This window comes from Puma concolor, chromosome B3 (genome assembly GCF_028749965.1).
Source record: "Puma concolor isolate L17-30 chromosome B3, mPumCon1.1.hap2, whole genome shotgun sequence".
Taxonomy (NCBI): Eukaryota; Metazoa; Chordata; class Mammalia; order Carnivora; family Felidae; genus Puma; species Puma concolor.
In genome coordinates, this window is record NC_141672.1 from 108,734,493 (window position 1) to 108,761,255 (window position 26,763).

The 26,763-nt window shown below is 45.9% G+C and overlaps 2 protein-coding genes across 2 annotated transcripts in view; one reads left to right on the top strand and one right to left on the bottom strand.

The window, feature by feature from the left end:
• The window catches only part of ZNF609 (zinc finger protein 609), a 212,236-nt gene extending 193,444 nt beyond the window's left edge, over positions 1 to 18,792 (top strand). The window contains exons 4-10 of the mRNA XM_086710928.1: positions 7,518 to 7,605; positions 8,279 to 10,619; positions 11,610 to 11,976; positions 13,595 to 13,770; positions 14,012 to 14,228; positions 14,851 to 14,929; positions 15,237 to 18,792. Of these exons, the coding sequence (XP_086567054.1) occupies positions 7,518 to 7,605; positions 8,279 to 10,619; positions 11,610 to 11,976; positions 13,595 to 13,770; positions 14,012 to 14,228; positions 14,851 to 14,924 (3,263 nt within the window). The 3' untranslated portion in view covers positions 14,925 to 14,929; positions 15,237 to 18,792. The remainder of the gene's footprint in view (positions 1 to 7,517; positions 7,606 to 8,278; positions 10,620 to 11,609; positions 11,977 to 13,594; positions 13,771 to 14,011; positions 14,229 to 14,850; positions 14,930 to 15,236) is intronic.
• A 3,028-nt stretch (positions 18,793 to 21,820) lies between these two features.
• OAZ2 (ornithine decarboxylase antizyme 2) lies at positions 21,821 to 26,164 on the bottom strand. The gene is given in 6 exon segments (XM_086708551.1): positions 21,821 to 22,208; positions 22,465 to 22,550; positions 23,429 to 23,604; positions 24,865 to 24,945; positions 24,947 to 25,022; positions 26,151 to 26,164. Coding segments are annotated over 6 exon segments (564 nt in total). The 3' UTR covers positions 21,821 to 22,077.
• Between the last annotated feature and the right edge of the window lie 599 nt (positions 26,165 to 26,763).

The window sequence follows — 26,763 nt, forward strand, 5'->3', positions numbered from 1 at the left end:
GAAAATCTTCAGTAGGCAAAGAGTTCTTAGATTTGACAAAAATACAATCCATAAAAGGGAAAAAGGATAAATTATATCTCATCAAAATTAAAATTGTTTGTTCTTTGAAAGACCCCATTAAGATGTGAAAAGTCAAGCTACAGAATGGATGAAAATACCCAACAAAGGACTAGTATCTAGAATATATAAAGAACTCTCAAAACTCAACAGTAGAAAACAATCCAGTCAGAAAATGGGCTAAAGACATGAACAGACATTTCACCAAAGAGGATAATGCAGATGGCAAACAAGCACATGAAACATGTTCGACATCATTAGTCATTAGAGAAATGCGAATTAAAACTACAATATGACGGGAATGCAAGCTGGTGCAGCCACTCTGGAAAACAGTATGGAGGTTCCTCAAAAAACTAAAAATAGAGGGGCGCCTGGGTGGCGCAGTCGGTTAAGCGTCCGACTTCAGCCAGGTCACGATCTCGCGGTCCGTGAGTTCGAGCCCCGCGTCGGGCTCTGGGCTGATGACTCAGAGCCTGGAGCCTGTTTCCGATTCTGTGTCTCCCTCTCTCTGTGCCCCTCCCCCGTTCATGCTCTGTCTCTCTCTGTCCCAAAAATAAATAAACGTTGAAAAAAAAAAATTAAAAAAAAAAAAAAACTAAAAATAGAACTACCCTACCACCCAGCAATTGCACTACTAAGTATTTATCCAAGGGATACAGGTGTGCTGTTTCGAAGGGACACATGCACCCCAATGTTTATAGCAGTACTATCAACAACAGCCAAAGTATGGAAAGAGCCCAAATGCCCATCGATGGATGAATGGATAAAGAAGATGTGGTGTATATATATATACAATGGAGTATTACTCAGCAATCAAAAAGAATGAAATCTTGCCATTTGCAAGTATGTGGATGGGACTCACGGGTATTATGCTAAGCGAAATTAGAGAAAGACAAATACATGGCTTCACTCATATGAGGACTTTAAGAGACAAAACAGATGAACATAAGGGAAGGGAAACAAAAATAATATAAAAACAGGGAGGGAGACAAAACAGAAGAGACTCATAAATACGGAGACCAAACAGAGGGTTACTGGAGGGGGTGTGGGAGGGAAGATGGGCTAAATGGTTAAAGGGCATTAAGGAATCTACTCCTGAAATCATTGTTGCACTATACACCAACTAATTTGGATGTAAATTTAAAAAGTTAAATTAAAAAAAAACCATTATAATATGAGACACTACTACACAACTGTTAGAATGGCTAAAATTAAAATTTAATGCCAAATACTGGCAAGGATACAATGAAACTGGATCTCTCATGCATTGCTGGTGAGAATATAAAAAGGAAAAAGGCACAGCTACTCTGGAAAACAGTTTGGCAGTTTCTTAAAAAAACTAAATATGCAACTACAATATGATCTAATAATTGCACTCCTGAGTATTTATTTTGGAGAGATGAAAAGTCATGTTCACTGCAAACCTGTACTCAAATGTTTATAGCAGCTTAATTCATAATAGCCAAACACTGGAAACAACCCTGATGTCTTTCACATCCAGCAGATGAATGGTAAAACAAATCAGTCCCTCACTCACCAATAAGAAAGACTGAACTGTTGAGACATGCAACAACTTGGATGAATCTCCAGATAATTATATGCTGGTAAAGGGAGAAAAACAGTCCCAAAGGGTTATATGCTGTATGCTTCCAGAAATGAGTAACAGATTAGTAGTTGCCAGGAATTAAGGAGGGATGAGTGTAAGAGGGAAGTGACTGAAGTTGTAAAAGGGCAGTATGAGGTATCCTTGTGTTGATGGACATATTTTGTATCTTCATTGTGTCAATGTCAGATTCTGGTTGAGATATAATACTGCAGTATTTTTTTTGCAAGACATTACCAATAGGGGGAAACTGACTAAAGGGTACAATGGGGTTTCTATTATTTCTTACAACTGTATATGAATCTACACACTTGCTCTCTCTCTCTCTCTCTCTCTCTGACTCTCAAAATAAATAAATAAACTTTTTTTTTTAATTTTCTTTATGTTTGTTTATTTTTGAGAAAGAAAGAGCATGATCAGGGGATGGGCAAAGAGAGAGGGAAATACAGAATCCAAAGCAGGCTCTAGGCTCTCAGCTGTCAGCGCAGAGCCCTCTTGGTATCCTCTGTCTACCTCTCTCTCTCTGCCCCCCTCCCTCACTCTCTCTCTCTCAAAAATAAATGAACATAGGGGCGCCTGGGTGGCGCAGTCGGTTAAGCGTCCGACTTCAGCCAGGTCACGATCTCGCGGCCCGTGGGTTCGAGCCCCGCATCGGGCTCTGGGCTGATGGCTCAGAGCCTGGAGCCTGTTTCCGATTCTGTGTCTCCCTCTCTCTCTGCCCCTCCCCCGTTCATGCTCTGTCTCTCTCTGTCCCAAAAATAAAAATAAAAAAATAAATAAATAAAATTAAAAAAATAAATAAATAAATAAATGAACATTTTTTTTAAAACTATGAACCAAAGAGCTAGAAATTAAATAATGTCATGTAGATATGAGAAAGTAACCAGTTTAAAATTTTTGAAATGATAAACAGTCTTTGAAATATAATTATATACTATAGCCATTGAAATTCCTTTTAAGTCAATACCTTAGATAAATTCTAGAACAAATTATAAATTGGAAGAATCAAACACAAATCAACTCAAATGGAGAGATAATGGCTTGAGAGGCTCTAACATATCAGATAGGAGTCCTAGGGAATAAAAAAGATTGAAAGAATGGCAGAGAGACAATAAATGAATAGATAATAGGTGATAATTTTCCTGAACTAGATTCTAATTAGAGACCTAATTGTTGAGGTAGGTTGTACGTTTGAAATATACCAGATAAATAAAAGTAAATGCATTATTTTGGTTAAACATGGTAGATTGAAAGTACATATTTACCTCCCACTTTCTCCCTTTATAATTCATTCAAATGTCAGTAAAGGAGTTTTGTTTTTAAGATATAACACACAGGTTTCTTTAAAAACAGACCAAGACTACTTGCAAGCAGTTATAATCAGTAGAACTTTGGAAACTAGACAGCAGATGCACAAGTACTGATTTAAGAGACCTGAAAGAACAAAAGCTTGGTTTTTTTAGTTGTTTGTTTTTGTCTGAGGTTGGGAGGAAAGAGAGCTAAGAAATAAGGAGTACCCTTATCGTGATGAGTACTGAGTAAGGGATAGATTTGTTGAATCACTATATCGGACACTTGAAACTAATATAACACAGTATGTTAATTATACTAGAATTTATTTTTACAAATAAGGAAGAGAAACATTTACAGTAATGTGCTGTATTTATTTTTAAAAATCCAGATAGAAGCCGACCTGCACACTTCAAACCTGTGTTGTGTAATTAAATATCTTCAGAGAGATAAGATACTGTATCCATGAAACAATAGGATGCCTTTTTTAAACTTAAAGCTACAGTAGTAAAAATGGAAATTTCAGTATATAACTTAGAAAATGAAGGAAATCCCTTAGAATATAGACAAAGGAATGGAAGACAGATAAAGGAATGGAAAATAGTGAAAACATAAAAAAGATGATTAATCTAGAAGGTCCAAATTTCTAGAGAAATAGGATTTCCAGTAAGCGAGAACAAGGAACAAATAATTGATAAGAAAGCAGAAAATTAGTAGCAATATAGATTTGAATAACATTATCAGTCATTTATAGAACACCAAAAGCTGCAGAGTATACATTTTAAAATATTCTTTTCAGGTGCCCATGGAATGTTCTTCAAGATAGATCATTTCAGACTATAAATTAATTCTCAATAAATTTGGAAGGATTGAAATCGTAGAGTATGTTCTCTGCCACAAATTATATTAGAAATAAATAACAAAAAGATATCTGGAAAATCCCAGATAGTTGAAACTTTGACAACACTTTTCTAAATAACCCAGGATCAAAAAAGAAATTACTAGGGGCGCCTGGGTGGCTCAATTGGTTAAGTGTCCAACTTCAGCTCAGGTCATGATCTCTCAGTTCGTGAGTTCAAGCCCCACAGCAGGCTCTCTGCTGTCAGCATGGAGTCCGCTTAGGATCCTCTGTCCCCCTCTCTCTCTGCCCCTCCCTTACTTGCGCACACACTTTCTCTGTCTCAAGAAATAAATAAAAAACATTTTAATAAAAAAAAAATAGAAATCACCAGGGAGACTAGAAACTGTTTTGACTTGAATGACTCCAATGGGTTGGCAAACTCATTCCATAAAAGGCCAGGTAGTAAATATTTTGGGCTTTGTAGACTGTACAGCCTCTCTGTTGCATACTCAATCTTGCCTTGTAGTGTGAAATCAGGCATAAATAGTAACTGTGGCTATGTTCCAATAAAACTTTATTCATGGGTAATGATATTTGAATTTCATATGATATCACATAACATAAAATAATAGTATCCTTTTCATTTTTTCTATTACTAAAAATGTAAAAACCAGGCACCTGGGTGGCTCAGTCGGTAAGCATCCAACTTCTGCTCAGGTCATGATCTTGCAGTCCGTGGGTTCAAGTCCTGAATTGGGCTCTGTGCTGTCATGACAGCTCAGAGCCTGGAGCCTGCTTCAGATTCTGTGTCTCCTCCTCTCTCTGCCCTTTCCCTGCTCTCACTCTCTCGCTCTCTCAAATAAAAACATTAAAAAAATTTTTTTGAGGGGCACCTGGGTGGCTCAGTCGTTAAGCATCTGACCCTTGATTTCGGCTCAGGTCCTGATCTTAAGGTTTGTGAGTTCAAGCCCCTCATCATGCTCCATCTGACAGTGTGGAGCCTGCTTGGAATACTCTCTCTCTGCCCCTTCCCCACGTACTGGCCATCTCCCTCTCTCTAAATAAACTTTTAAAAATAAATTAAGAATACAAAAAAGTTAAGTTTTATACGAAGTTGAATTCCAGATGGATTAAAGATTTAAATCAAAGGGTGCCTGGGTGGCTCAGTCACTTGAGCATCTGACTTCAGCTCAGGTGATGATCTCACAGTTCATGAGTTCCACCCGTGTGTTGGGCTCTCTGCTGTCAGCACAGAGCCTGCTTCAGATCCTTTGTCCCCCTCTCCCTCTGCACCTCCCCTGCATGCATGCTCGCTCGCGCTCTCTCTCAAAAATAAATATTTTTTTAAAGATGTAAATATAAAAAATCAAACTATATGGGGCTCCTGGGTGGCTCAGTTGGTTAAGCGACCGACTTTGACTCAGGTCATGATATCACAGTTTGTGGGTTCGAGCACTGCATCAGGCTCTGTGCTGACAGCTCAGAGCCTGGAGCCTGTTTCAGATTCTGTGTCTCCCTCTCTCTCTGCCCCTCCCCCTCTCATGCTGTGTTTCTCTCCGTCTCTCAAAAATAAATAAATGTTAAAAAAATAAAAATTATAAAAGTACTAAAAGAAATCATAAGAAAAACTGTTAATGAAGTGATGAAATGAGGAAAGCCTTTTTTGTTTTGTTTTGTTTTGTTTTAACGTTTATTTATTTTTGAGACAGAGACAGAGCATGAACGGGGGAGGGGCAGAGAGAGAGGGAGACACAGAATTGGAAGCAGGCTCCAGGCTCTGAACCATCAGCCCAGAGCCTGACGTGGGGCTCGAACTCACGGACCGTGAGATCGTGACCTGAGCTGAAGTCGGATGCTCAACCGACTGAGCCACCCAGGCGCCCCGAGGAAAGCCTTTTGAAATATGACAAGAAAACTCTGAAGCCATAAAAGATTGATAAATGTAAAAACAAAAGTAAATCATTTCAAGGCATCTGACTGGCTCAGTTGGAAGACCATGTGACTCTTGATCTCAGGGTCATGAGTTTGAGCCCCACATTGGCTATAGAGATTACTTTAAAAAAAGGTAAATAATTTCTGCATAGCCTTAACCACCATTAGCAAATGACAAACCAGGGGGGAATACTTGATTTGTACAACAGACAAAAGGCTCACTCTGGTGTATTAAGAGTTACAAATAAGAAAAAGACTATATAATTCAGTAGAAAAATGAGGAAAGCTTTATATAAAGAGACAATTCACTAGAAAGGAAATACATTTCATAATGATGTCTTAAAATGAAATGATACACAGACTTATCATAGGAAACATTTCATTAAAACTACATAAAACACTGTTTTTCTCCTGTCAGGTTGGCAAAGATCAACAAGTTTGAGAACACTGTGTTGCCAAAGGAAAAACACAGCTGGTGTTACCGTGCACTGCTGATGAGTGTATAAATAGGTGAATCTTCTTTGCAATTTGGCAGTGTTTATCAAAAATCCAAATACAGGGGCACCTGGGTGTCTCAGTTGAGTGTCCAACTCTTGATTTCGGCTCAGGTCATGATCCCACAGTTTGGTCAGTTCAAGCCCCACATCGGGCCCTGTGCTGACAGGGAGCCTGCTTGGGAGTCTCTGCCCCTCCCCTGCTCACACTCTGTCTCTCTCAAAATAAATATATTTGGATTTTTAAAAATTTATTTAAGTGCTCCATGATTAATTTTACTTACAGGAATTACATCTTAGAGACATACTCGTGTAAGTAAGGTAAAGCATTTGTACAGGGTTATTTTTGCATTATTTATAATAACAAAGTAGTGAAACAGCCTAAATGTCTGTCAACAGGGGACTGATTAAATAAACTGTGGCATGATTTGCAATCATTCAAATGCAGCCATTGAAAAGAGTGAAGTAGTTGTATGTGTACTGATAGAGAATGATTCAAAAAGTATTTAGATTTCATATATATGAAAAAAGTGTACAGAACATTGTATATTGCTACCATTTGAGGAAGAACATGTAAGCATATTTGCTTATAAATGTATAAAATATCTCTGGAGGAACACATGGATATCCATGGATATTTCTGAATGGAGGCACCAGAAGGCTGCAAAACAGGGATAGGAGGAAACACTTCATTTATATTGGGGTTTGTCTGCTACTGTTTGAATTTTGGAATATGACTATATTATCCACCCAAAAGCATTATTTAATAATATGAACATGACAGGAGTGTTCATTGTGAAATCATTCCCGAGTGAAATGCTCAAAATACCCTAAATACCCATCGGTAGGAGAATGTGTAAATTATGGTCAAATCATACAGTGTCCTTCATGAGCACAGTTAAAATAAGTTAATTAAGCTTTTCATGTCAACATAGATAAATCTCAAGTTTGTAATGTTATGTGAGAAACTTAAGTTAACTTTACTTAAGTAACTTAAGTTACACCCCAGCATGATCCCATCAATATGCAAAGTTTGAAAATACAGTAAAGAGTGCTTTTTGTAACCATGATACTTTAAAAGAGAAATCTGATGTAAGTATGGCACTAAATCTTATAAATCCATTGAGCTAAGTAGGCAGTTTCCATAATGGTATTTTGGCCCAGTCCTGCTTGTCTCATGGGGACCCAGGGCAACCCTAAATCCTCCTCCAGGAACCAGGATGCTCCTCAAATGAAAAGTATTCCTCTCAGTGGCCAGCAGGGTTTCCCTTGTCTGTATCTGAATCTTCTTGTCTTCCAGGGATGTTGGTGGTAAATGTAACATGGAGGAATAAGACCTATGTAGGCACACTTCTTGACTGCACGCGGCATGATTGGGCACCCCCCAGGTAAGCACTTTACAGCTTTTTGGTGAATATTAGTCTGAACCAGTCTAATCGGTGATCCCTTCTTATCCCTTCTTCCTGTTAGAGTTGGATAGCTTTTAAGACACCTAGCTTTTCAAGACTATGATGGTGTAGAGATGAGGAAGGCACTGCATTCAAGAATAAATCAATTAGGTGTTGGTGGGTTGGGTAGGAATGGGGAGGAGATCCTGTTTAAGCCTTTGGGTGAAATTATTGAATTCTGGCTTCTACCAGTAGTCACCTTGAGACTAAGGCCATCGAGTCCGCCTACGGGTGAACAAACATTTATTGATGATGCTTTTTGATAGTAGCTTTTTCTCAGGAGTTTAACCTCAAGAACATTTGCAGTTTTAAGAACACTGGACTATGTGGGTTCTTTCAGGTTGACATCGCAGTGAATGGCACTTTACAGCTTATTCCCAGTTTGCCAGGGTTTGGGGAACTCAAATGTTGGGGAATGATGTACAGCTAACATGCAGATAGCACCCTAGGAGCTCACCACTTAACGCAGTTCCCATGGTTTCAAAAGTTCCTTTAACAAGTCATATTCATTGAAAATGATAGTTACCATCCGGACAGTTCTGGAGGCACCTAAACTGGTTTGAAGGTGTTTTCTCTTCTTAACAATATCTTGTTGTGTTTGCCCTTTGCCAAGGTTCTGTGACTCCCCCACCAGTGACTTGGAAATGCGCAACGGCCGGGGTAGAGGCAAACGCATGCGTCCCAACAGTAACACACCTGTCAATGAGATGGCCACTGCCTCTGACAGCAAAGGGACCAGCAGCAGCAGCAAAACCCGAGCAGGAGCCAATAGCAAAGGCCGTCGGGGCAGCCAAAATTCTTCAGAGCATCGCCCACCTGCCAGTAGCACCTCTGAGGATGTCAAGGCCAGCCCTTCCTCAGCTAATAAGCGGAAAAACAAACCGCTTTCAGACATGGAGCTGAATTCCAGCTCAGAGGACTCCAAAGGGAGCAAGCGTGTCCGTACGAATTCCATGGGCTCAGCCACTGGTCCCCTCCCTGGGACCAAGGTTGAACCCACTGTTCTAGACAGAAATTGTCCCTCCCCAGTCCTGATTGACTGTCCCCACCCAAACTGCAACAAAAAGTATAAGCACATCAATGGACTTAAGTACCACCAAGCTCATGCCCACACAGACGATGACAGCAAGCCGGAAGCAGATGGAGACAGTGAATATGGAGAGGAGCCCACCCTCCATGCAGACCTTGGGAGCTGCAATGGTGCATCCGTCTCACAAAAAGGTTCCTTGTCCCCTGCCCGTTCAGCTACCCCCAAAGTTCGGCTCGTAGAGCCCCACAGCCCTTCTCCTTCAAGCAAATTCAGCACAAAAGGCCTGTGTAAGAAAAAGCTTAGTGGGGAAGGGGACACAGACCTTGGGGCCTTATCTAATGATGGCTCTGATGATGGACCCTCAGTAATGGATGAAACAAGCAATGATGCCTTTGATTCTTTAGAAAGGAAGTGTATGGAAAAAGAAAAATGTAAAAAACCCTCTAGTTTGAAGCCTGAAAAGATTCCTTCCAAAAGCTTAAAGTCAGCGCGGCCTATTGCCCCTGCCATCCCTCCACAGCAAATCTACACCTTCCAGACAGCCACCTTCACAGCAGCAAGCCCAGGCTCCTCCTCAGGCTTGACCACCACAGTGGTCCAAGCCATGCCCAACAGCCCCCAACTCAAGCCTATTCAGCCCAAGCCCACTGTGATGGGAGAACCTTTCACAGTCAACCCTGCCTTGACCCCAGCCAAGGACAAGAAAAAGAAAGACAAAAAAAAGAAGGAGTCCTCAAAGGAACTCGAAAGTCCTCTGACCCCTGGGAAGGTGTGTCGAGCAGAAGAAGGCAAAAGCCCGTTCAGGGACTCCTCGGGAGATGGGATGAAAATGGAGGGGCTCCTGAATGGCTCATCAGACCCCCACCAGAGCCGACTGGCTAGCATCAAGGCAGAAGCTGACAAGATCTACAGCTTCACGGACAATGCCCCCAGCCCTTCAATTGGAGGCAGTAGCCGCATAGACAGCACTACTCCTACCCAGCCCCTGACTCCCTTACATGTAGTGACCCAGAACGGAGCCGAAGCCAACTCGGTCAAAACCAACAGCCCTGCATACTCCGACATATCTGATGCTGGGGAGGATGGGGAGGGCAAAGTGGACAGCGTCAAATCAAAGGACCCTGAACAGTTGATTAAGGAAGGGGCTAAGAAAACTCTTTTTCCCCCTCAACCACAGAGCAAAGACTCGCCATATTATCAAGGCTTTGAGAGTTACTACTCTCCGAGTTATGCACAGTCTAGCCCAGGGGCTCTGAACCCCAGCAGCCAGGCAGGAGTGGAGAGCCAAGCTCTGAAGACAAAAAAGGATGAGGAGCAAGAGAGCGTAGAGGGGAAAGTGAAGAACGATGTCTGTGACGAGAAGAAACCAGAGCTGAGCAGTTCCAGTCAGCAGCCTTCCGTCATCCAGCAGCGTCCCAACATGTACATGCAGTCTCTGTACTACAACCAGTATGCCTACGTGCCCCCGTATGGCTACAGCGACCAGAGTTACCACACCCACCTCCTGAGCACTAACACAGCCTACCGGCAGCAATATGAGGAACAGCAGAAACGGCAGAGCTTGGAGCAGCAGCAGCGGGGACTGGACAAGAAGGTGGAGTTGGGCCTAAAGGAGCGGGAGGCGGCACTCAAGGAAGAATGGAAGCAAAAGCCGTCGATTCCCCCAACTCTCACCAAGGCCCCCAGCCTGACAGACCTGGTCAAGTCAGGACCCGGGAAGGCCAAGGAGCCAGGGGCTGACCCTGCCAAATCAGTCATTATTCCCAAGTTAGACGACTCCTCCAAACTGCCCAACCAGGCCCCAGAAGGACTTAAAGTGAAGCTGAGTGAGGCCAGCCACCTAGGCAAGGAGGCCTCTGAGGCTAAGACAGGTGCTGAGTGTGGCCGACAGGCAGAGGTGGATCCAATACTCTGGTACCGACAGGTAACTATTCTGGGAGGAAACCCAAACACTGTTTGATAGTCTTTGTCTCTTTCTCACAAGTCCGGGCTCTCCTTATGTAGGGTGTCAGCAGAATACAGATTGGCGGGAGAAATCTATAATTTTAAAGATTCTTTACCTTTGTAAATCATTTTCATGTTTTTAAAAAGCAAGGTTACGTCAGTAGAAGGTGTTTTTCCCATTTGACAAGAGAGACCAAGGTAAGTTAGCTTGATTTGTGTAGGGTAACTTGTGACTTCACTAGCAGAGCCACGATTAGAACCCAGGTATCTCAGTTCCTAGTCGGTGTTTCTTCCACTATTTGGTTGTGTGGAATGGTGATCTCTCCATTTTCTAGAGTAAGTTACTACTCAGACTGTGTTACTTTCAAAAAGGTCTTATAGAGGGGTACCTGGCTGGCTCGGTCGGTGGAGCATGCGACTCTTGATTTCAGGGCTGCAAGTTCAAGCCACATTGAGTGTAGAGATTACTTAAATAAATAAAATTTAAAAAGAAGAAAAAAGATTTTATAGGTAAACTTAGAACTGAGAACTTGGTCTCACATCATGCTCTGCTCATGAGATTTAGAAAGTCTTCCCTTTCTTCTTAGTGCCACAGTTAGACCTCCCTCCTCTGAGCTGGGCAACACTCACACCTCTCTGCTCCGGAGCTTCCTCTAAAGAAGTGAAACAACCTGAAATTCCTTGGAAAAGGAGCAACTTCTTCTATTCAAGGACTCCTTTCCCCAGAATGCATATTCTCTCCTAGAGAAGACCCACTGATGGATTTTCCTTTTCCTTCTCCACATCTTGTTTCCTTTTGGGCAAGGAGGGGGGCAGGCTTTTTTAAAAAAGCAGGAGGGACCAGAGTTAATTGTAAATATTCTGCCCCGGTGTCTAGTATTAGCTGCTCCGGTGTTTCTGCTGCGACCTCGAGCTTGAAGTCTCTCTCTTACCTATACAACACTCAGTGCTCATTCTGTGACTGTTGTAGGAAGCAGAGCCCCGGATGTGGACGTATGTCTATCCTGCCAAGTACTCGGACATCAAGTCAGAGGATGAGCGGTGGAAAGAGGAGCGGGACCGCAAATTGAAGGAAGAAAGGAATCGGAGTAAGGACTCTGCCCCCAAGGAGGATGGGAAGGAAAGCACAAGTAGTGACTGCAAGCTGCCCACGTCTGAGGAATCCCGCCTCGGGAGCAAGGAGCCCCGGCCAAGTGTCCATGTGCCTGTGTCCTCCCCCCTCACCCAGCACCAGTCCTACATCCCTTACATGCACGGCTACTCCTATAGCCAGTCCTATGACCCCAACCACCCCAGCTACAGGGGCATGCCTGCTGTGATGATGCAGAACTACCCAGGTACAGCACCCTTCTTCCCACTTGTGCTCTATTAACGGGGAGGGGAAATGAAGCACAGATTTCAGATCCAGAGTTTTCTTGCATGGCTCTAAGGCTTTTTTTTTTTTTTTTTTAGTGTTCATTTACTTTTGAGAGAGTGAGTGAGAATGGCAGAGGGACAGAGAGAGAGAAGAGGACAGAGGATGTGAAGTGGGCTTTGCACTGACAGCAGAAAACCTGACATGGGGGTCGAACTCACGAACTGTGAGATCATGGCTTGAGCCGAAGTTGGATGCTTAACCAACTCAGCCACCCAGGCACCCCAGGCCCTAACGCTTATTGAAACTCAGATAGATGACTGTCCTGTTTTGAATGTAACATTCTGTGAGTGGTCAGTCTAGCCCCAAGCTCCTTGAATGACCCAAACTACAATCTGTGAGACCGCCTCTCCCTCCCTTGCTCCAGCTAGAGTCTTGCCTCTGTAGTCCATTTTCCTGGATAACTGAAGGCAAAACTCCCACTAAACCACTGCCATCTTCTCTCAGCTGGAACTGTTTTAAACACATACTCTACATTTTGCAATGTAGAAATACAAAAGAAACAGGGCTAGTTCTTCTTAAGGAGCTTCAACTTAATCGTAGCAGGAGAGACACATGGAACAAATAAAATTCAAACCAGGGCAATGCATGTATTCATTTATAAGACAGGTTCAGCTGCAAGGTTTGGAAGGCAGTGGGAGAGAGGAAGAGCTGTTTGAAATCAGAATGGAGGGGAAGTCCAATAGAAAACATTCAGCTTGGGAAAAATAAGCTCTTTATACTGCTGCCCATGACTTCTTGGGGAAGGGCACATTGTAGGGGTGTACATATTTAACTTGTTGGAAGAAAATGGTCCTCAACTCCACTCACTGGTTTCTGTTGCCCGAAGAGCCATGTGGGATGCTTCTGGGGTGAGAGAGCACTTCTTTCACTCCTCAGAGCTCCCACCTCCCTATTGGAGAGCAGCCTAAACAGTCTTGATACCCTGGCAGAACGTTATAAGGCACCAGTAAGCTTTTCAAACAGAGCTAGGAAATTGTGTCACCTGTGGTGTTCCTTTCTCCCTATTACCCCATCTGTCCATATAAAAATAATATTTCCACTTGCTGAGCGCCTGCTCTGGGCCAGACACTGTGCTAGGTGGTTTATGTGCATTATCTTATTTCATCTTCCCTATGGAATAAGTATTGGTGTCTTCATTTTGATGGGAAAGAAACTGAAGCTCAGAAGGGTTGTTAATTTGCTTAAGGCTACCCAGCTGGTAAGTCTCAAGACAGGTGCATTCAAAACCAAGGTTGTCTGACTCCAAATCCTATGATCTTTCCACTTCACCGTAATGCCCGTCCAAGATGAATCACGAGGGCTCTAGCGAAGCTGACTCCCCAAAAGTTGAGGACCCTGTTCCTAATATCCCTTAGCTAGTTTTGCCTCTAGAGCTCAGTAAAGAAAGGACAAACTAAAAGTTTCAGCCTGAAGACACCGTAGGGGGAAATATCTCAGCCTCTGCCTAGGAAAGCTGATGCCTGCCCTAACCGGGCTCACCAAAGCAGAGCTTCTTTCTTTTACTTCTCTCATTGACTGCTTTATTTCTCCTTCCCCAGGTTCCTACCTACCTTCCAGCTACTCTTTCTCCCCATATGGCAGCAAAGTCTCAGGGGGTGAAGATGCTGACAAGGCACGAGCCAGCCCCAGTGTCAGTTGTAAATCCAGCTCAGAGTCCAAAGCCCTGGACATCTTGCAGCAGCACGCCAGTCACTACAAGAGCAAGTCTCCCACGGTAAGTGGCACTGGCTGCTCCCAGAACCCAGGAAGGCCAGATCCAGGCTCTGGGAGAAGGTGGGCAAGCGCAGGTCTTAACTACAGTGCAGCCTGGCCGACTCTGACGCTGGCGTCACCAGGCAACTCCATGATTCTTAGGTGTCCTGCGTTTGTAAGGAATCACAGCGTGGGCTCAGAGCATCTTGCTGTCGTGTGTGTGTCTCACAACAGTGCTTTGTGTCTGCTTTTTTTTTTTCCAGATAAGTGATAAAACGTCTCAGGAGAGAGATCGGGGAGGCTGTGGGGTGGTTGGGGGTGGTGGCAGCTGTAGCAGCGTCGGGGGAGCAGGCGGGGGTGAAAGAAGTGTAGACCGGCCCCGCACCTCCCCTTCTCAGCGCCTGATGTCCACACATCACCACCACCACCACTTGGGGTACTCGTTGCTCCCAGCGCAGTACAACTTACCCTACGCAGCAGGTAAGCCTCCTTCCCCTACTTTTCTTTTTTTTTTTCTTTTTTTTTTTTTAAGATTTTTAAGTAGTCGCTACACCCAACATGGGACTTGAACTCACAACCTGAAGATCAGGAGTCTCATGCTCTACTGACTAAGCCAGCCAGGTGCCACCCCACCACCACCTATCTTTTTGACTCCATCCCAGTAGCATAGTAGCATTGCCCACAGCACAGGACCCCCAGCAAGAATCCTTTTTTTTTTGTCTCTTGTTGAGCTTCTAATCTGCCCAGGATCTTAGCCTTCTTCAGACAGTCATTGAAGCATATGACATTTATTTCTTCCCTTGGAGCTTAGGGACTCTCAAACTACTCTAGAAAATTGGCTTTGATATTCAGAAGAATAAGGACCAGGTGTTCCCACAGCCAGAGAGAAACAAGCAGCTGAAAAATAGAGCTTTACTACACTAGCCGCAGCCACTCTCTCTGGCCAAGTATCAGATTTTATTCTGTCAGCACCCCAAAACTCAGTGGAGCCAGGAATTTAAGGAGAAACTCCTCCCAATACCCTCCCATCTAATAATGAGAAAGTGTTTAATCAGAGAGTTCTGGGAGAGTTACACTAAACATGCCGTCCTCTCTCACTCAGGGCTTTCTTCTACAGCCATTGTTGCCAGCCAGCAAGGCTCCACTCCCTCACTCTACCCACCCCCGCGGAGGTGAGAATGGTAAGTCACTTTTTAATTGGGGACAACACCTAGAACAGGGATAGTTGATAGGTATCACAGAATCCCTGTGGAGCCTAAGTGAGGGAAAGCCATGTGGGGTCAGTGGTCTGGAAATGGTGGACCGCCGGCCAGGCCTCTTGTACAAGCCTCCCATTAAGCCATGTGCGTCTGAGGAGAGCTGTGGAACACAGGTGTCCCCTTGGGGCCAGGAGTGGCCTCCCTGCAGTTCGTTTTCTCGGAGCGCCACCTTGTGGTTGTTACACCAAAAGGCTGAGTGCCTGGTTATCTGTCCATGTTTCCCTTGCAGAACACCAAGTGCCCGGATAAAGTCAGCTTCACGGGCCCGGACTGGCTCGCCCAAGGAGGTGCTGGAGGTGCCATTTAGACATCAGTTAAATGGTGTTGATCATCCTGTTTGCCGTTCCCACCATGACCGAAGGCAGACCCTTGGCTATCTCACCTCCACCAGATCCCTGGACTCCCCAACCCTCCCTCTTCCTCAGGAGCTGGAGAGCTGGTACTTAGCAAAAATATTTATTCTCTCGGCCACAGTTGAGACTGTTGTGGCCTCTGTGGAGATGAAGGCACGGGGAGCAACCAGGGGAACATGGCCTCAGCCCAGAGAAGTAACTGCTCCGTTCCCCAAGCCCCTGGTCAGCTGCCAGAGCAGTGCCAACCCCCACTCCCAGGGAGGGACTCACAAGTACTGGGTAAGGTCTGAAGACAGCACAGCAGCCATACCCCTGTCACTGTCATTACCACAATCACCAGATCCTGCATCTCCCCAGCAGTTTGGGCTCTGGGAACTGGCAGCATGTGGAGGAATTAGAATCTCAGGAAAGAAATTGGGGGCTGTTTTCTCTGTACTTGTGAAAACAAAGTCTTCACCCATGAAGACTTCTCCCCTCTCATGTGAGCACATATAAATGCTCAGAGCCTAGCCTGGAAAGGAAGACCAAGGCATTTGCCTCACCATGGCCCTGGGATACCTGTCAGGCAGAGGGCTGAGGTCCCAACACCAGCACAGGGCTCCCCGGGGATACTTGGGAGTGAGCTGGAGCATGAATGGAGTCTGTGAAAAAGAACCTGCATCCCCACTAAGTCCTGCTGCTTCTAAGCCCCCAACTCCTTGCCCTTTTCTCTCTCTCCTCCTTACCCCTTGGTGCCTTTCCCAGGGGGATCCCCATGCTGATCTCTCCTTCTCTTTTCCACTGCTTGGCTCTTAAGACTCAGGCAGGTAAAACAGTATTCCCCCCAGCATGGGGAGCTTTGGAGTCTGCCAGGTCACCTTCGGGCAAGGCCCAGGAGGGAGGCCCTGGGAGCACCCAGCAGTTCTTAGAGGTGTCCTGTCCATTCAGCCATCTGAGTATCCTCCTCATTTAGGGCCACAAATATATACAGCCCAGTTCCTCTGTATACAAGTACATGATTTTATATAGCTCAATCTATAACCCCATGTGTGCCAATATCAGCTGTGTTTCTTTGTTAACACACGTTTTTGTTTTAGGGGCCACTGGCCATGGAAAGTTACGGGTTCCTTAGACCCTGGGATAACACATCCAAGCCATTACTCCTCAGAGCCAGAGTGTACTCAGTGGAGCTGTGCTATGAGGCAGCAGACATTTCTCTGCTCTCCTTAGAAATGCAGTCTACCAGCCCAGCTTTATGCTCTTTGCCCTGGGAAAGTGACCATGATTTGGTAGCTTTATTGGAGTCACTTCTTCCCCAAGGTATGAGGAGCTTTAGCTCTTATTTTGCTTTTGAGGTATCATCCCTTTGTTCTCCTTGGCTATCTTTCCTTGACCCTCTGGATTGAGAAAGACTGACATACACCAGCCTAAGGCTAGAGAAGGGTATTTGTGACCAGAGTGCCAAAGTGACCATTTAAGAGCAAGGACTTGGCTCGGACTCCATCTGGGGCATGGGGGTGGAAGACAATAAGCACAATGCCCAGCAGAGGCTGCTTTCCAAGAGCCCTGGCTTAGGGTCGTTTGCCCAAGAGGAGCCCCTTTCACCTACAGACCTCTCCTCTAGGCTTTCATGTCAGTTGTTTTTGTTCAAGTTGGGTTGAATCCTTCCCAAAACCCACTGTTTTAGACCACTTTGCAGGCCCCCAAGCAGCCTCCCTTTTCCCCATCATTCCCTCTGCCTCCTGCTAAACCCAGAGGGCAGGGCTCTGGGCAGTGACTTCCCTTTCATCCTTGGAAGTAGTTGGTTTGGACACCTTCACCCCACCTAACCTGAGTCACCCCCACCAAGAGGATGACTCTGAATTTCAGCCTGATTGTACCCTCCCAGACTCCTGTGGGGTGGAGCCAAGGGCCCATCTCTGTTCCTGTTTGTTTTTAAATATTGTTATGTGTTTTGTAACTGTGGCGCTGGCTTACAGCGTGCTCTGTACATATTGTAAAGAAACCGTTGGAGTAATTTTCTTTCCCATTGGGCAGGCCTGGCCCCACATTCCTGCCCCTTCCACTTGGTTCTGTAACACAGAGAAGAGGAACTTCTGTATTAGCAGGGCAGCCTTGGGTTCTGCAGAAGGGAATTTTTTTTTCCTTACAAAGAAACATTTGGCTCTCTGATCCTTATATCCAAGTCTCCCTAGAAGGGTAGGAGCTGAGCTCCCAGAAGAGCAGGTGAAAGCAACAATGGCAGAATAGCACTGTCTTTTCCTGGTCCCTGCTCCTTGCCAGGTCCAGTCTTCCCTCCCTGAAATAACATGCAGCAGCTGCATCAACGAAGGAAGCAGAGATCCTTGACAAGTGCTGAGTGAAGGATCTGCTGTCCACCTCCAGCCTCTATGGAGAGGAGGCACACAGGTAGGAGTACCTGTGGCACCCATGACTTGCTCAGAGAGATGAGACACTCAGCAGGGATTCCACCCCATGAGCAAAGGCTGGAATAGCTTGCTGGGACCAAGACCACCAGACCAAAGCTCTCTATGAGCCACCTCTGCCCCTTCACAAACCTCGTTCACCGGGGCTCCACACAGAGGACCTACAGGGAGGGAGCCTCATCCCCAGTTAGGACAGCCAGGGCTGGGAGAGCTGCTGTTTAGGGTTCACATCTGCTTCCTCACTTAAGGTGTGCCGGTTTCCGTCATCCCCCTTCCCTGCCTGTACATGTATGTGTACATGTACAAAGTTCCCTTCTCTTACCTCATTCCCTCCACACGTCTCCAGGTCAAATGACCACAGGCAGAATGGTTAAGAAGGCACCCCATGAAATGAAATGGTGATTCTTGAATATTCTCTCCGGGCTCCAAGGGGAGGGTGAGAGGATGTGGTTTTGGGGGTGGGAGGGTGAGACTGTAGAAGGGCTAGAGTTACTGTACACGGGCTTTGAGGTCACCCTTGTTGCTCATTATGCTGTGTACCCTGTTACCATCCCAATGTCTACTCTCCTGCCCCTGTGATTTAACTGGGCAGCTAGTTGGCCCCATAATTCTGGGCCTTTGTCATTTGTTTTACTACTAGGGCATCCCAGGAAGCTCTCTGATGATCCTCTGCCATGGGCCCCTCCTGGGATCAAGCCCCTCCCAGGCCCCGCCCCCAGCCCCTCTTGCCCCAGCCCACCCGCTTGCCTTGGTGCTCAGCCCCCCATTGGGAGCAGGTTGGGGCGAGCTGGAGGCCCGGGCTGGAGGGGCAGTGTTGCTGTTCATAGCTTTTGTTCCATTGGCGTTGCTCTGTTGGATTTAATTTCAGTCTTCCTGATTCTTCCCTTCTGTAAAGTGTACATTACCAAGTTCCTTGTTTTTTATATATATATATATATAAATATATATATATACAAACTGTACTCTTTTTGCCTTTGTACATTCAGGCAAGAAGAGAAAATAAATCTTTTTAAGAGACAATCACAAATCTGTGAGGGCTGCTGGTTATTTCTCTTGGAGTTTGCTGCTGAGCTGCCTCCTCCTCCTTCCCTGCTTTTCTGTTTTCCCTCAGCTTTCCTGATCTTCCTGGTCCTGCTCCATATGCATCCTCAGCTCCACCTTCCCTGGCTGATGGCAAACTGTTGAATCCAGTGTCCAGACTACCTGCCCTTGAGCCCTTTCTTGCCCAGTGGTGTTTTCCAGCTTGGCCACTGGCTTATCCAGGGCTTTATCCTGTGCCCTGGCCTCTCCTGTCTTCCCCCTTAGACCCCATTCACCAAAGTGGCTTTGGACCCCTCCAGTACCCTGAGGTCTATCCCCCCGGAGGCCCTGGCTTTGGACACTCACTTGTGAAACTATGCAGCTGGGAGCTAAGAGTTTGCACTACTTGAACTGCCTGGGAGTTAGAACGGATGGTTTTTAGGAATGAGAGAGAAACTGTCCCCTAACATTCCCACCCCCTCCCCAATTCCAGCCTCCAGAGTGCTCTGATCCAGAGCCCAGAGAATCATTCCTGGCTGGAGGACTCCTATGGCTACCCCATCAGAACAAGGGCTAAGGATTTGTGAGTCCAGAGCATTTGATCAGAATTTCAGAGGGTGGTATATTCTCAAACACAGCCCAACCAAACCATTGTTCTGCCTCTTGAATTTTCTCCTTTTCCTCTGATCTCCTGCTCCCCTTTTTTTCCCCTTTCTCTCTACTTCCTTTTCTTAATTGGCTTTGGAATTGAAGTATATTTTTAAATTATTTGTTGTATTTATTGAATAAAGTTTTTAATGTCCCTGTTCTTAAATTTAGACTTAGTTTGCCTTTCACATATCCTCCCTATCCCATTCCATCACCCCTCAAAATATTAACACCTTCTAAGTTACTTTTTTGATTGGAGTGCAGCTTTTGGGTACCATATTTCTTTCCTGCCAGGGGTCCTATCTAGCAAAATTTCTTTTTCCAAAAGGAAAGCTTAACTGAGGGCCTGGGTTTCCAATTCAACGCTTCTAACTCTAGCTGTATTGAAGGGGGTCCATCAGCAGATGACAGCAGAACCTCCAATGTGTTTGTTTCCTATCAGTTTGAAGGACTGCGTTTGATCTTGGTTCTTTATTCCTGTCTTATAGATTCCCCAAGTCTGAGTTCAACATAATCCTAAACTGCCTACATTAACTTGGCCAATGTCCGCATTCATGCAGACCGCTGCTGTAGGTATCTCACAGCAGTGACCGTTTTTCATTCGCTGCCTCTAGGGGTTATATCCATGGAGGACAGATTTAAGTCCTTCCCATTTCCATTGAATATCCAGCCCCAGACCTTCCCCTAATACTGTAGAAGATGGAGGTATTGCGCTCATTTTTATGAATATCAGGTGGAGTCCAAAGTTAGTAACTTGGCCAGTGTGAAAACACAAGTGCCACACAGAATACTATGAAAATGGGCCAAAGACTCAGAAAAACTAAGGACAGCCACAGCTCAACAGCAGATAGTTCCAAAGCTATAGGAAGAAAAACCTGTCCATCACTTGGGAAAACAGAAGCAAAAGAGAAAAAAATGATAGTAAGCGCTTGAAAAATTCAAGGGACACCTGGCTAGCTCAATCGGTACAGCATGTGACCCTTGATCTAAGGGTTCTGAATTCGAGCTCCCCACGTGTAGCCTACTTTCAAAGGGGGATGGGGGGGAATCTAGCTCCCTACAGTGCCACTGAGAGCTTACTCATCCAGCTGGTGATGCAAGGGGAATGGCAGCCACACCTTTCTAGGGAAGGTATGTGCTGCTTCCTTCAAACACCTCCAGAAATTGGGAATGTCAGGCATCTCCATGCAAAAGCCGAAACCCAGTTTCAGGACCCAGCCTCCTACACAAAAGGAAAACACTAAGAACAACCTGGATCCTGGGTATAGACTCTATTCTGGATGAAGCAGATGTGTACATACCTCTCTAGGGGGGTACTGGCAGTTTGTCCCAGGCGCCTAGCAACTGTGTTTTGCAGTATAATGGTGGCCCCAGAAGCCTCAGCTGGTTTATCTGTCCTGATGCACTGCAGCGCTTTTCCTGAGAAGCATGTATCACACCCCTGCTACGTTAGGCTCTAGACTCAAAAGAGTAGTGGTAGAAAGCTGGTCCTGGTACAGGAATGAAAAACAGACCAACCACAACTTTAAATCAGTTTATTGACACAGTAACACAACACACTTGCCTCCCTGACACCCCCACCCCCCTCACCCAATCTAGATCTCTCCCCCCTTCCTCCCCCCTTAGGATGAGCTGTTCAGTGAAAACAGAAAAGGGCAGGCCACTTCTACACCCCCAATCCCACCCCTAAGCCCTATGGGGCAGGGTCTCAGGCACTACTCAGAACCTGTTGAGAAGAGGGGCAGTCAGCACTATGTTCGGCCAGGCAGAGGCATCCAGTCCCTAAGAGCAGATTCCCATACAACCCCCAGGCCCTGAGTTGCTTATTCCTCTTCCTCTCTACTCTTTGTGACCCTAGGAAAGAGACACCTTGGGTCCTGGGCCTACGCCAGGAGCAAGAACTCCTGGCTATGATTTGCAAATTGGGAGTTTGGCTAGTGTTTTAAGGCCCAGGCACCCCAAAGAAAGCCCTGGTGGTGGGAGTGAACTTCAATGCCCCTATTTGAAATGCACTGATAACATTAAACAGATTAAGCCAGCTTAACCAAATGCCAGAACAACACTAAGCTGTAAAGAAGGAGGGGGTGAGACCTGGTTTCTCCAGGCCAGACACAAATGCACACAGAGGAGCCCAGGTAGAGTGTCGAAAAACTCAAGGACACAGCCCAGGGGCTGAAAAGCCTATATTCAGGAGTCCTGGGTTGACAGGAAGCAAGGAAAGAAAATACACAGTCTTAAAAACCAAAAAAGAAAGCCCAACAACAGCAGGGGAACCTGAGCCTGACAGTGCCGTCCACCAGCCCCCCAAGCCTTGCCCCTGGACCCAGACAGTCCCTCCCCGTCTAGGCAATGTCCTCCCCTAGGCTAGATAGAGCACATCACACAGCGCAGTTTAAAAAGCTTCTAATGCCAGTTCATAAACATCTTCATTTACTATTGGTGATTACATGTGAATAATAGGTTTATACTGTTCTTTATGGAAAACAATTTCAACAAGTCAACTCGGAGAACACAATAGGCAACCCTCACCCTGAGCCCCTCAGCGTCCTTCCCTAGACAGCAAGGAGCCCCCTCCTCTGTCCCAGGGCTGCCTAACTTCCCCTCTCCCCCCACTGTGGCTCTTGGGCAAAGCATCCTCTGACCATTAGTCCTCATCGGACAAGTTCTGGTCCAGGGGGTAAACCATGAACATCACATCTGGCCGAGAGGGAACACAGGGATGGCCTGGACGCACAATCTCAAAGCCCAAGAAGCTGAAGGTCTTCAGGAGTGGAGCTGTAGGAGAGTGTAAAAAGGATTCTGATAAACCAAGAGTAGGTTCAAATCAAAGGCAAACAAGAAACAAAGCTACAATAAAGAAGTACTAGACCTTTACTTATATAGACCCTTCAAAAGCACTCCCACCCCTATGATTTCCCAGGGTTTATAAGGCAAACTCAAAAGCCCTACTTCACGCAGTAAGAAGCCCCTTTTCCCCTCACTAGTTGCCCGCTGTCTGGGCAGTAGGTCTCAGGCTGTTTGGACTCCTCACCTCTGTCTTCCCGGCCCTTCCTGAAGCAGATGAAGACGTAGTTCACTTTCATCTTCTCTTCAGCAAACTCTAGCAGTGCTAACAATCTGCCAGAAGCAAAGAAAACAACTCAGGCCCACTACCACCTCTCTAGACTTTCCACCCCCCACATTCAAAAAAAGGCTTCTCTGAGGCTCACAGCCAGTATTATAAATAAGGAACCTCCAGGGAGAAGTTTCTTATTTCGAGAGCTGGAGTTCAGAAAAAAATAAGCCACAATCCCAAAGAAAAAAGTTACTGAATTATCTCTTACTGGAGTAAGGATTCTTCATCTGAAATTAACAGTGTTAACCAACTTCACTAACACAGTTCACAAGACAGTAGGGGGTCGAGCAAGACAGCCTGGTTTTTCAGGGGTCTTCTAAAGTCACCAAGTTTGATGACCACCTGCTACTGAGATGGACTCTGGGTCCTAACACTGCCTAAAAGGATTTCCTCAAGAGACAGGGGCCATCAAGAGAACTCTATCTTCAAAATTAAAAAAATTAAAAAAAAAAAAAAAAAAACTTACACCAAAAAAAAAAAAAAAAGAACTCTACAAGACTGTTTCTTACACACCTGACTGCCTTGGAGGGCCTGGCCTTGCCCAATCTAATGAAATCCCACTGTATCTCAGAGCTTCCTGGCCTTTTGAACTGCATCACTGTATGGTGGCTCAAGGGGGATTTAATGTCTGCTGAGAAGAGCAAACCAAGGGGTGATTAAATGACAGGGATTTGGTTAATGTGATAATGATTCCCTTTAACTATAACCTATGGCAGGCCTGTTTTACTGGCTAAAAATAACTTGCACAAAATGTTATCTGCTTGGGAAACCTAGAGCTAGGGAAGAAGGCAGACTCCCTAATTCATCTGTTATCCCCAATAAGCACATGCCTTTCTCTGGAATGGGCCCTCCTTCCCCTCCCCCAGCACTTGCTCCTTACCCTTCTTTGCTCCCATCAGCTAATAATCCATCTGGGATTTCTACAAACAGGCTCTGGCTGGACAGGACTGCATCCCAGGAAGAGACTTTCACCTCAGTGACCTCATACTGGAAGTGGACAATGTGAGGTTTTCCATCGTTCACAGGGAGGTCCTGGGTCACAGTGAGCTTCTCGTCCTGGGAGGAGATCAGATCAGAGGACCAGATCACTACCGCTCTGGCCACATTATAGGCCCCCTAACCTAGGTGGGTCCTGGGAGTCTTCTTGGGCCAATCTCAGGGTAGCATGGGATAAACAGCACTGAAAATATAGTGCTGCATGCTGGCTAAATAGAGCCATCCATCACTCATCAGGCACAAAGACAAGTTGATGGCAGCAAAAAGCCAGCATAATGGGAAAGGAAATATTTACCAAATGTCCATGAGATGCCAAGTTCTGTGCAAGGTGCTTTCCCATTTTTCAATCACCACCTCAAGTATGTGAAATAGTTACTAATATCCCCATTTAAAATCTGACACACTGGGGCCCAGAACAATTAAGCAACTGACCCAAGCTAGTAAATGGCAGAGTTGAGACTCAAACCAAGTCTCCCTGATTCTAAGCCCATGTGTGTCCCCCACCCCAACGTCATGCTCTTTCTTCCCCTTCTCTCTCTGAAAGAGCAACATTAGCAACGAATGAAAATATATGTGAGGGTCTGGCTGGGGCCCAGCTCAACCAAAGCCTGCTTCCAGGTAGACTGCAGGGTCAATGTTGTCTCCCCTGGGCACAGTCTCAAGAGACCAGAACTCAGCCACCCTGCGACCTTTCAATGCCAATCTTAGGGAGAAGCTAAACTTCTGGGCCTCAACCACAGGAGATTAAAAGGCAGCAAAGGGCTGACTGCACTAGCCCAGATCATTCTCAGGCCAGAGACTGCCAGCAATCTCTTAAGCTCTTGGGATGTACCCTATGCTGCCAGGATGACAGATGATGGAGCTGCAAAGCCCCTTCTCATTACCCCCTGCTACACTACCTGCCCGCCCCCTATCAGGCTAGTATGGGATGGACAGCAGAATGCCTAATAGTCTCTGACAATGGGAAAACTGCTCCTCCTGGCCCTTGGTACCTCAAGAGAAACTGAGGAGTCACACCAAAAAGAGTTCTTGCACCCCTCCCATTCATCATTCTCCCACCCACTCAGGACCCTGAACTGGCACTGAAGCGCTGACCACCAAGCTGAGAAGATGGCAGTGTTTGCTGGTGCACATATCCTCCCCTCCTAGTACTCCCCAAAAGCCACATGGCAGCCTCCACTGAAAAAGTTCTTCCCGATCCCCTACTGGCCTGGCTTAAGGGAAGACCAAAGGGCCTCAATTACTGCCCTTAAGCAGCAGCTCAGTGGTATCCGAGAGGGCTCTGCTCCAAGCCTTCCAGCCCAGAGTCCTCCTCCTTACCTTATATATTAGAGCTGAGAGAGAAGGATCCCTGCCGCCCCCTCGCCCACCGGGGATCTTCGACAGTGGGTGAGGGGCATCAGGAGCACCACAGAGGCCCCGGAACAATGTGCCTGCAGCACTGGAGCTGGGGACAGTTACTCAAAGGCAAAATACTACTGCAAGAGACAGAGAAGGTAAGACCGTAAACACCAAGACTTGAAGACTCATCTCAACATCCCCTCCAACCCCTACCCGGTTCTCCCTAAACAAGCACTACACCACTGCCCCCATCCTTTTGGCTTTAGCTTCCAGATGTAGTCTGCCCTCTTAAAGCACACCCATCCTCGTGTAGAAAGCAGGGGGAATCCCAGAAGTGCTAAGGGAGTCAGTTGGACATATCTGACCAGAGGAGCACCTGTTAAACATCAAACAAATCTCTGTGGCACTGACAAACCTTGAGAGGAACCAGATCCTGGCTTGCCTTCAAGGCCTAGAACCCTGTACCCCCATCAGTCCCTTTCCTTACCCTAACAGTGTCTCAACAACCTATGTGACAGAATCTCAAAATCTATACAGTCACTTCTGGCTGGAGAGGCATATAGGCCTCAAGATACCACAAGGATGGGGTACCATGTCCTTGAGGACCCAAGGCCACTTTTCCTCCCCAATCTAAACAAAAGAACTGAACAAGAAGACAATGACCCAAATCTCTCCACGGTCAAGAACTGAATTAAATCCAGGGATCTGACTTCCAGAGAAGAGGTACACTGTAGTACAGAGTATTATGTTCTGAGCTTGTCCCTGGTATGCCACCAAATGTTGGGCTTCCTTGCCCTTTGCTAGACTCTAACCAGGGCATGGGTGTTTAGATTATACTGACACGACTGGTATGGACACTCAGGTACATGTGTATCAAGGATGGGGTGTTGCTAGAAGGTAGATTTGCTGGGAACTAAGTAAGAAAGCCAATAATCAGATGGATCAGAGAGGGCGAAAGGCTCCTCAAGGAGCTCCCTGTGATCTCCAGGTGTGCACTCTTACTGCCACCATGATTTTCAGGTGGACCCTACAGGGCTCCAGATCTGCTCCACTGCCTTCTCTGAATCCAATTTAGTAGTTTCTTAAGCTGAGATGTAGCTCACTTCACAGGACAGCGGCAAGTGAAGCAGGGAAAGAAGCAGACTGCGTGTACACAACTCAGCAATAGGTCTGTCCCTTGGCCCCAACACCCCAGGCAGCAGGCAGCTGGAATGCAATGGATAACATATAGGAGGACACTGCAGTGGGTGCTGGAGCCAGCTCACAGGACTGTGCCCATCTCTTCCCAACTGTGTGTTTAATGAGGTCATGCTGGTAGCTTGAATGGCTCTGGGGGAAGTATTTAGATCCACAAAAATCATCAAATGCTGCTAGAAGTCAAGGCTCCCCCCCCCCCACCCCCGCCAAAAGGCAGCTGCAAAATAATGCAAGGCCCCATTCTTCACACTATTTGCTTTATACGGCATGCCAGATTTGAGTTCTTCACTTGGGCTCAGAGTGACAGAACTGAACTCACACCTAACACGGCAATGGTACAATAACGCAAAGGGCATCCAGCTAAGATCCTCAGTACTAAGAGACAGATGAGACAGGAAGTCCAAACCTTTCACTGCTCTAGCTCAGCTCCCCTTTCTCTCAAGGATTTCAACCAGGGGCCTGAAATTACACTTAGAAATTTCATTGGGAGATGGAGTTCCCAGGGCAATGTCAGTGGGCCCGGAGCAGCATCAACACCTGGAGGTAAAAAAACACATACACCATTTCCTGCCTCCTCTGGAAAACCTCAGGCCATCCTCATCTCCCCTACTCTTAGCCTCAGTAACAGAGGGAGCAGAAGCATGACTGAGGATTATGCTCTTTCCAATGAGGGACTTATTT